The sequence below is a fragment of the Ailuropoda melanoleuca genome, chromosome 12 (genome assembly GCF_002007445.2).
Source record: "Ailuropoda melanoleuca isolate Jingjing chromosome 12, ASM200744v2, whole genome shotgun sequence".
NCBI lineage: Eukaryota > Metazoa > Chordata > Mammalia > Carnivora > Ursidae > Ailuropoda > Ailuropoda melanoleuca.
Genome location: NC_048229.1, coordinates 4,606,389 through 4,616,607, shown reverse-complemented (window position 1 = coordinate 4,616,607; position 10,219 = coordinate 4,606,389). Strand labels below are relative to the sequence as shown.

Here is a 10,219-nt window from a genome sequence, read left to right as displayed (position 1 = left end):
AGGAATGAGCCAGCGCCTCCAGCTCCAGGTTTCCCGTGCTGCTTTAACCCCTTGAAGCCCCAAGTGAGGTTGGGTAGCTCGGGACCAACGCGCCTGCGCAGCTCCACCCACCGCGCGCGCGGGTTCGAGTCCCGACGGCAGGAGGGCGCGGCGGCGAGCACTCCTTTGCGAGGCTCGGCGCCCGCGGAGGGTTACACGCGAAAGGGCGGGGCCTGCGAGGGGCGGGGCCTGATGGGGCGGGGCCAGTCGGGGATCCCGCAGATGGTGCCCGCGCCGCGCTCAGTCGCGCTCGCTGCCACCGGTCTGCGCCGCTGACCCGTCGCCCCGGGACCCCGCCGCCTCGCCTGCGGTCCCCGGCCCGGTCCCAGCCCCTGTACCGGTCCCAGCGCAGTCCACGCCGCCCCTACCGCAGCCATGTCCAAGCAGCTGCGGGCCAGCCGCGAGGAGATCCTGGAGTGCCAGGTGATGTGGGAGCCTGACAGCAAGAAGGACACGCAGATGGACCGCTTCCGGGCGGCCGTGGGCGCCGCCTGCGGCCTGGCGCTGGGTGAGTGCGGGCACGCGGCCGGGGGGGCTCCGCGGCTACCCCCCCCCCCCGCCCCGGGCCGTGGCCTCCAGAAGTCTGGCTCCCCGTCGGGGTCCGAGGGGCCCCCTGGCAGAGGGACCCTCTCCTGGGGACCGGGGCGCCCCCTTCTCCGAGGCGTTGCTGTCAGGGCCCCTCCTGGCTGTTGGAATAATCCCCTGATTTTCAGTTTCCCTTTTCTGGGGCTTGGAGGAGTCACTGAAAGTGGGGACCCCCTCTCCAGGGGGTAGGGCACCTTCTGAAGTGGGGTTTTGCCCCCTTGTCTGTTCAGGACTCCTTCTGACTGTAGCATCTGTGTCCCTGGGAGGGGTCCCCACCCGCCCCCACTCACTCCCACCCGCCCCGCCTGCCGGGGCCTTGGAACCTCTGGGGACTGAGATCACTTGCTAGTCTTCTGCTTGTGAGGTGAGGTGCTCCCTGGGGTCTTGCATGCTGGCCTAGGGGAGGCTTCCTCCCAGATATAGGGTCTTTCTGACTTGTAGTTCTTCTATGTTTGTGGGGGTCTCTTGCCAGCCAATAGCACCTTGTGTTGTCCCCTCCTGGTCCCCGCAGCCTGAGCTTACTAAAGGGCTAGCATGGAATTCAGGCACCTAGGAGATACAGCCTTTGGGATTGGGGTAAGACTCCTTCCCCTGCTGTTTACACTCCCAGCGCTCCTCAGAACCCAGTCACGGGTGCTCCCTCCAGCCACCACCCTGGCTCTCAGAAACTGCCTGGCCTGGCTGCATGTGGGCTGCATGGACAAGGCCCTTTTTCTGGGTGAGAAGCACCTGCATGTGCTTCCCTGCAGCTCTGGCTGGCTTGTCCGACTTCCTGAAGGGCGTTCCCCCACCTTCCAGGGTTTTCAGCTCCTCACGGTCACTTTCCTCCCCTTCGTGGCCCTCAGCTGGCTTCTGGGACTCCTGTGTTCCTGTCGGTGGCATCACTGTTCTCAGCCATCCTCGCAGAAGTGGAGACTGGGTCATCTGCCCTACATAGGGGAGTCCTCAGCAGCACTGCCTTCCTTCTTAATCCCCCCCTTTTCGTGGGGGCCCTTGTTCCTCTACCCCGAACACTGGCTGGTTTCCCTGCTTCCTGCTTTTCCTTCCTCCTCCCTTCGGTACATCCTGCTTGCTTTGCCGGAGCATAGGTCTGACTTTGGCACTCCTTGGCTCAGAGGCTCACAATGGGCCCTTGTTGACCATGGAATTGCAGACAGTGCCACCTGGCAGCTTCCAAGCCCTCCACCACAGGATGGGTGTCATAGCTTCCACTGAGCCCCTTCCCTTGGCGAATGCAGATCTCTCCCTTTCCCTCCCTTCTGCTCACTAGACAGGGAGCACCTTGGAGACGGATGTGGCTTATTACTCTGGGGCCTTTCAGGTAGTAGTTGGTAAATTAATGTGTGTCAGATTGGGGGAGAACAGACCTGATTTCTTCTCCCCCAGGAAGAGCCGGGAGTGGAACACTGGTCTGTGTTACCTCCCCTCGATGCCGTCTCTTTCCTCTGCCAGCAGTGGTGAGATATTCTTCTCCTGTGCTTAACTGGCCGTGCCGCTTTAGGAACTGATTGCACAGGAGCTGCGAGGTGGGTGAGACACATCTGACCTGACCACCTGGATTTCGAACTGGCTTTCCCACTTCCTAGCTATGTGATCAGGAGGAAGTCACCGGACCTTCCCGAGCCTCACTTCCCCCGGCTGTAAAATGGGCATGATGAGAGGACCTGTGTCAGCGGGTGATGTGAGGGTGACAGGAGGCCCTCAGGCCCATTGGTCATCTGCACCTGGCTGGCCTGTGGGTTGCTGTGTAAACACTACCAAGTGCTGGTAGCCCCCAGTCGGCCCGCTTGGGGCTGGTGGGCTGGGGGTCCGGGCCCTGATTGGACCTGAAGACTTGGCTCGGGTGGCTCACACACTGGGAGACTGCACAGGAAAAGCAAGATCTCCAACTTCTTTTGAAAACCCAAAGGCCTGTGATGCTGGGTCTGTGTCCCCACGTGGTGGCAGTAAGCTGGGCTGAGCGGGGTTCTCCTCTTGGTCTGGGGGTGCTTTAGAGCTTGGTGTTTGTCTTTTCCTCCTCTTCCACTCCTGATGGTTGAGCCAGCCTGCTGCTTTTCTCCCTTCCAGAGGCCGGGCCCTGGAGGTTTTGGGCTTTCGGAGCCGACTCAGATGCTGCCTTGTTTTTGATCATTGTCTTTAAATGTTTTCTCCTCTCGTCTGCTCTCCAAATGCATGTAATTTGGACTTTCATTCCGCCTTGCCTTTTCATGAATTTGTGAGCATTCTAATTGCTTAAAGAGTGCACCCTTGAACTTCTATCCTCTGTACCCACCCCCCCGGGTCTTGTGTGTGGTTGGTATGCAGTATTGAGCCATGCTGTCGCCCGCATATACAGAGACAGAGCAAGGTACGTATCTTCACAGGTCACTTAAGTTGTCTTCTGGCCCTGAGGATGGACGGCTGGGGGACGTTCTGCCTGGCCACCTGGCCGCGAGCCCCTCCCCCCAGACCAAGGATGGCATGAGGTTTCTATCCCCGAGGTTCAGGAGCTGCCCGGTCTGGGCGGGGTTACGGATTCTCTTTGCCGCTACCAGGGTGGTTGGTTGGTTTATTGTCCCTGCTTCTAGCGGACCACACCTGAGGACTCCCCACAAGCCCGCAGAGAGCTGGGGGCCCTCAGGATGCGGACCCCCTAGGGAGCAGCCTGCAGCTGCAGCCCAGCATATGTGCCTGTGATGTGAGGCCTCTTACTCGCAAGACCCCAGGGCACACGCTGCGCTCTCCAGTACCCCGTGATTAGGGGAGGGACACCCGCTTTGAAGTACGTGCTGCTTTGGTGGCCCGTGCCACAAACTACAGATCAGTTCCGTGTTCCAGCAGCTGGGACAGTGCTGGCCCACAAATAGAAGGCTTGGTCCCTGTTCTCAGATAGCTCAAGTGTAGCTGGAGGAGGAAGCTTGTGCAGGCTAGCGGCACTACGAGTGAGTCTGTGCGGAGTGCCAGCCCAGGGCAGCCTGCTGTCGCCTCCCGGGCGTTCCACTGCGTGCTGGGTCTGTCAGACAGGATCTCGAGCTGAGATCTGGAGGTGTAGGCTGGTCAAAATTCTCATAGGTGGAGAGGAAGAGGGGGGTCAAGGGAAAGCAAGACTTGCAAATTCAGATGCTTATAGGGACCCCGGGGGGGGGTGATGGGGATAATACCAGTCAACTTTTAGCGGTTGCTTTACACGCATCCGCTGACTCCGTCCTCAGCAACCTGGCCAGGTAGGTGCTGCTTTCACCCCCCTTGCCCAGCTGGAAGAACAGAGCTCAGTCCTGGTTGGGATGTGGCAGCTGTGAGTAGCAGCACCTGTAGTCTCTTTCCAGAATCATTAGTTGCCTCTTGGATGTGGGTGAGGGCAGGGGAGGTGGGGGGGGCAGCTGTTACCCAGCTCTGTAGCTGCTTGTCACTATGTGGTATGATGGTGCCTTAGTGATCCAGGAGAGCAAGGCAGGGGCTGTGCTGTTAGGACCCGGCCTCAGAAGTCACCCTTGGTCATTTTCATAATATCCTGTCGGTGACGCAGATGAGTCCTGCTCAGTGTGGGGAGGTGAGAGGCAGGGGCTGGCCACAGCCAGCTGTTTTCTTGTCTCAGGAGAAGGCAGGAGCACTGAATTTCATTTGAAAACTGACTTTGGGGGCGCCTGGGTGGCACAGCGGCTAAGCGTCTGACTTCGGCTCAGGGCGTGATCCCGGCGTTATGGGATCGAGTCCCACATCAGGCTCCTCCGCTGTGAGCCTGCTTTTTCCTCTCCCACTCCCCCTACTTGTGTTCCCTCTCTCGCTGGCTGTCTCTATCTCTGTCAAATAAATAAATAAAATCTTTAAAAAAAAAAAAAAAAAGAAAAAACTGACTTTGGTTCGTGGGCGGCTGGTCGAGGTTCTTCGTGACCAGCGAGCAGACTGAACCTCACGGGCCGTGGTGGGTCATTCGGGCTTCGGGAGTACAGCCTCGGAGTGGGGGCCAGGAGTGGGGCCCCTGCTGCTCTGAAGAGTGGTCCCTGATCCCTTGGCTGGGTTGTCAACAGTGGAGAAGTTTCTGCACCAAGTCCTTCCATTTCTCTGCTGTCCTCCACGGTCCTTGTGATGATAGGGTGCTGTCGGGACCACTCGGTCCCCAGATTAGCAGGCGGGGGGCATCTTCCTCCCTCGCGGTTGCTGCTGGTGACTCACTCTTTATGGGCTTTTGCAGTCCTCAGTGGAGGCGAGGGTGTCAGGCCTCTGGTCCATCTCTTGTGTGAGCCTGGAGGAGTTTTGGGTGCTGGGACTCTTTGCCCTTTGTGAGGGTCAAGGTGACCAAAAACAAAGACTGGGAGAGACTGGAGCTGTGGGCCTGTCTGCCTAGTGGAGCCTCCCCGTGCCGGCCGGGCGGAGGCTCCCTCTCCCGCCCCCTTCTGGACCCGGAGTCCTGCTCTTTAACGCCTCTGTGTACTTGCACGGCCCTGTCCTCAGGTCTTTGCCCATCCCGGCCTGTCCGCTAGCCCGGCGTGGGTTGTGCTCCAGCGAGACGACTGGCAGTGACTCTAGCGGCTAACACGCCGGCTACTTTCTCTCTGCCAAGCACTGTTCTTAGTGCTTTGTGTGTTCCGACTCTTTCAGTCCCGACAGTGAGCCTCCTCCTTTCATGGAGGAGAGACTGAGTCCCAGAGATGACTGATTACTCATCTGAGCTCACATGGGAAGTGGCAGGATCTGAAACCGATGTCGCACTCCCGAGCCTGTGTATTTCAGCAGCATGCCCTGCCGCTCCTCCGGGTCACTGTTGTTATCCCCATCTCACAGATGACAGTGCGGAGGCTCGGAGCAGGGAGCAGCTTGCCCACTGGTCATTGAGTAGTAGGTGGCAGAGCCGACATTCTCATGCAGGTTGTCCAGCCCAGTGCTGGGGCACAGCGTTACCTCTCCACGGTCATGGGAGCATCCGGGCCCTCCTCCAGTCAATTTCCAGGTGACACACAGGGAAACTGGGTCCCAGAGAGGCAGACTGGCCTACCTGAGGTCGCCAAGCGTGGTCTCTAGGGTCAAGGTTGGCCCCCAGCATTCCAGACGCCCGGTCCCTGGTGTTTTTCCCTGCATGCTTGGTTGACCTGCTCTGTGGCCCCTGGCTTGAGTCGGTGGGTGCGGCTGGACGGCAGTTCTGCTGGAGCTTGGACGAGGTGGCCCTGAAGCCCTCATTCCCTGATCACTGTGTGACCTCTGTGCTGCCTCTCCCCATCTCATCCCGGTGATGCTTCTCCATCCCTGCTGCAGACCTGCTCACTCCAGCACTCCTCACCTGGGCTCTTGGCTTCTTCCCAGTGTCCTGACCCTGCCCTTGCTGCCAGGGCCAGCCCCCTCCTCCTGCAGCATGCTCCTGCTCTCAGAGATCTCTCCCTTCCTCTGTGTACTCCCTCCCTGCCCCCCAGGACTGGGAACAGGGAGGACCAATAATAGCAGCGAAAGAATTCAGCCCAGCCATCCTGTTAGGCCATTTTTTTTTCTGTTCCTGACACCCTGCTAGTCATCTTCCTGCTGTTACCACATCCTTGGAGCACCAGCATATGAATGGAGAGCCTACCAAAAATATGTGGTGATTAAAGAGGCCCAGTGAGGGGCAGGGACTTTCCCCAGGTCTCAGGATTGGAACCCGGTCTGAAGAGTGAGTTTCCATTTGTGTAAAAGCCAGAGAGAGGGATGTGTTTACTCATGCATAAAATCTGGAAGGACACACACATCTCTTTAACTGGTTACTTCTGGGCAAGAAAAGTTAGATGATTGTGGGGCACGACGGAGAGGGACTTTTCCCCCCCAATGACCTTCGATACTTTTGTTATTTTGAATCATGCGAATGTACTATTGCTTATTCAAAAATCAAAATAAATACCCGTTCCTCCCTCCCTCCCCCAAACGTTGTTACTGGCACAAGGAGTCATCAGTAAGCTCCTAGTTTCGCACTTCTGGGTTTTCACATCTATTGGATATGCCTTCCCTAAGTCTGTGTGGTGTAATCATAGCATGCTTAATGAGTTCTGATTCGGTCCAAGGCCCTTTCCCAGTATCTGTCTCATGCATGTGCTTACGTTCATTTAAATCCTCCCAATAGCCCTTTCACGACGGGGTGCTAGTAACCATTTCCATTTCACAGACGGGGAAACCGAGGCACAGTGAGCCCAAGTGACTGCCACAAGGTCTCACGGCTAACAAACGGCCGAGGCAGGATTTGAACCCAGGCCTTCTGGCTCCAGCATACATGTTCTTAGGCACGTTGGTTAGGGTATGGAATCGCTGCCTAGCAGTGGTGGGGTTGCTCTGGTGGGTACGAATTAGGATACTCCACCTCCCCCAGACCATTTCTTGTCCGATGCCTTCGAACCACTCAGGCATAACCGTAATTCCTCAGGTGTGTCCAGCTTCTCATTGAACTGCCAAGACTTTCTTCCTAAGAGTGGTTTCAGCCATGTGCCATTTCTTTTATTTTTAGAAAATTATGATGACGTATACCACTGGTCGGTTGAATCATATCCAGACTTCTGGGCGGAGTTCTGGAAATTCAGCGGAATTGTCTTCTCACGCATGTATGATGAGGTAAGCAGGGATTTTACTTATGCATTACCTTCTTATGGTTATGTTCCAAAATAAAGTGTTCATTTTTGGGAGTACTGAATCATATTTTCTTTTGACGGCTCACATCAGTGGGAAAAAGTCATTGTTCTAGAGAGTTGGCAGAAACTGCGTTGACGTCACAGCCTCCATGGAGACCATGCAGCCTCGACTCTGTGATGTGTGGACACCAGGCCCTGTCCTCGGAACGTGGGCAATCCTACGTAGCAGGGCATCCTTGTTTTATTTTTATTTTATCTAAAAAATATTTAATTGTGGTAAAATACACATAACATAATTTACCATCTTAACCATTCTAAAATGTCCAGTTCAGTGGTGTTATTAAATACGTTCACATTATTGTTTTCTAAGTTGTCAATAGTTTTATTATTCTTTAAACCTGGAGTTGAGGGAACGTTCCGACTCCTTATGCCGTCAGTCAATGACTCTGTGGGTAAAGCGGGTCCTGTTACTCAAAGTATAACTTATAGTGTTTTTGTCTGACTGTGGGGTGAACTGTTCTGAGAGGCTCGTCTGTAGGCACTTGGGGAAGGACATCAAGGCTCCAGCCGTGGAGGGAGGAGGCGAGGGGCAGGGTCCAGCTCTACGGAGTTGTGGTGGTGAGGGGTGGGCGGGTCCTACAGCTCCATCTCCCGGATTCAGTGTCTGGTCAGAGCCTGGGCCTTGGGCTGGTGTCACACCTGTCTTTCTGTCACCCGCAGCTCTCTGAGAGTGGGTGCTTCATACAGGTCTGTTGAAAGAGTTCATTTGTGGGGATGGCGTTTTCCCTTGGCATTCATTTCTTTTTCTTTTTTTTTAATTTCATGGAAGAATAATTTTTTTTTTAAAGACTTTATTTATTTGACAGACAGAGACAGCGAGAGAGGGAACACAAGCAAGGGGAGTGTGAGAGGGAGAAGCAAGCTTCCCGTGGAGCAGGGAGCCCGATGCGGGGCTCGATCCCAGGACCCTGGAATCATGACCTGAACTGAAGGCAGACGCTTAACGGCTGAGCCACCCAGGCGCCCCTCACGGAGGAATAATTAACAATGAAGCCGTATATATTAAAAGAGTCCAATGTGATGGTTTGATATATAGACACACTGTGGGATTAACACACCCATCCTCTCACTTTCTCTGTGGTGAGAACACTGAAGATCTCCCGGCAGCTTTCGCGTGTGGGATCCTGTCTGATGCACTAGGGGGCACTAATCTTGTCTCAGTTGCAAGCCTGGAGGCCAGCTCAGTGTTCAGTCTATGAAACGATTTAATGATGCTTTGGGCCAGTGAGTTAGTGGCCTTTCCGGGGAGCAGAGTTACTTGTATTTATTCCTGGTGTAGATCTCATCTGTGTGCGTGTTTTGGTTTGCTATCGTTCTCCGTAGGTTGTGGACACATCGAAGGGGATCGCAGACGTCCCCGAGTGGTTCAAAGGCAGTCGTCTAAACTACGCGGAAAACCTCCTGCGGCACAAAGAGAATGACCGAGTCGCCCTGTACGCTGCAAGTGAGTCCTCACAGCTCCTTGGATTTTCCTCTCTCCGTGTCCTGGGTGCCACTCACACGAAGGGCCATGTGGCTGGAGAGGCTCCGAAATATCCAGATTGCCGTGTGGGTTTTCAACCATGTCTTGGCATCTTTTTTTTCTTCCTATTTTATTGTGGTAAAAAGTACATAACGTAAAATGTTCCGTCGGAGCCGTTGTGGCTGGAGAGGCTCCGAAATATCCAGATTGCCGTGTGGGTTTTCAACCATGTCTTGGCATCTTTTTTTTTCTTCCTATTTTATTGTGGTAAAAAGTACATAACTTAAAATGTTCCGTCGGAGCCGTTTGTAAGCGTACAGTTCAGCCGCGTCGGGTGCCTTCCCGTCGCTCTGCAGCAGCCCTCTGGGACGTTTCCGTCCTGCGACACCGACGCTCGTTTCCCCTCCTCCTGTTTCGCGTGGTGTCCTCAGTGTCCATCCGTGTAGTCGTGTGTGTCACAGGATTTCCTTTTTTTTTTTAAGATTTTATTTATTTATTTGACAGAGAGAGAGACAGTCAGGGAGAGAGGGAACACAGGCAGGGGGAGTGGGAGAGGAAGAAGCAGGCTCCCAGCAGAGGAGCCTCATGTGGGACTCGATCCCAGGACACCGGGATCACGCCCTGAGCCAAAGGCAGACGCTTAACGACTGCGCCACCCAGGCGCACCAGGATTTCCTTTTTTTGAGGCTGCATGATACTCCATTGTTTGGACACCCGACATCTTGTTTGTCTATTGATTGTCACGGGGCACCTGGGTCACTTTCACCTCCTGGCTGTTGTGAATAAGGCTACGACAAACATGGGTGTGCACATAGCTCCTTGAGGTCTGGCTTTGGATCCTTTTGGACAGATACCCAGAGGTGGATTGTAGGGTGATTCTATGTTTAATTTCCCAGGAACCTCCTCCATACTGTTTTCTGTAACGGCGGCTCTTGGCACCTTTCCGATGTCATTAAGACCTCTGTTGACTTTTTCTTATTGCTGAGAAAGGGAGGGGACAGTCATGTTGATGAGATTGGGGACTATACGTGAGGTTCAGTGGGGTGGGGTCCAGAGCCGACAATCGAGAAAGAATTCTTTTTTTTTTTTTAAAGATTTTATTTATTTATTTGACAGAGATAGAGACAGCCAGCGAGAGAGGGAACACAAGCAGGGGGAGTGGGAGAGGAAGAAGCAGGCTCATAGCGGAGGAGTCTGATGTGGGGCTCTCGATCCCATAACACCGGGATCACGCCCTGAGCCGAAGGCAAACACCTAACCGCTGTGCCACCCAGGCGCCCCGGAGAAAGAATTCTTGAGACGTCTTTGGTGCAAAATGGTGGTTTATTAAAGCACGGGGACAGGACCCGTGGGCAGAAAGAGCTGCTGCCCCGGGGTTGTGAGGAATGGCCTATTTTATACCCTCAAGTGGGGAGGGGGCTAGGGATAGCGTAAGTCTCTAAGGAATTTTGGAAGCAAGGTCTCCAGGACCTTGAGGGGGCTAGCTGTTGTTGGGAAAAGGTCATTTATTACC

General features: G+C 54.9%; 1 protein-coding gene across 1 annotated transcript in view; it reads left to right on the top strand.

The window, feature by feature from the left end:
- Positions 1 to 227: 227 nt before the first annotated feature.
- Positions 228 to 10,219, top strand: part of AACS (acetoacetyl-CoA synthetase) — a 57,590-nt gene continuing 47,598 nt past the window's right edge. The window contains exons 1-3 of the mRNA XM_034637938.1: positions 228 to 547; positions 7,064 to 7,167; positions 8,568 to 8,688. Coding sequence (XP_034493829.1) covers positions 415 to 547; positions 7,064 to 7,167; positions 8,568 to 8,688 — 358 coding nt within the window. The 5' untranslated portion in view covers positions 228 to 414. The remainder of the gene's footprint in view (positions 548 to 7,063; positions 7,168 to 8,567; positions 8,689 to 10,219) is intronic.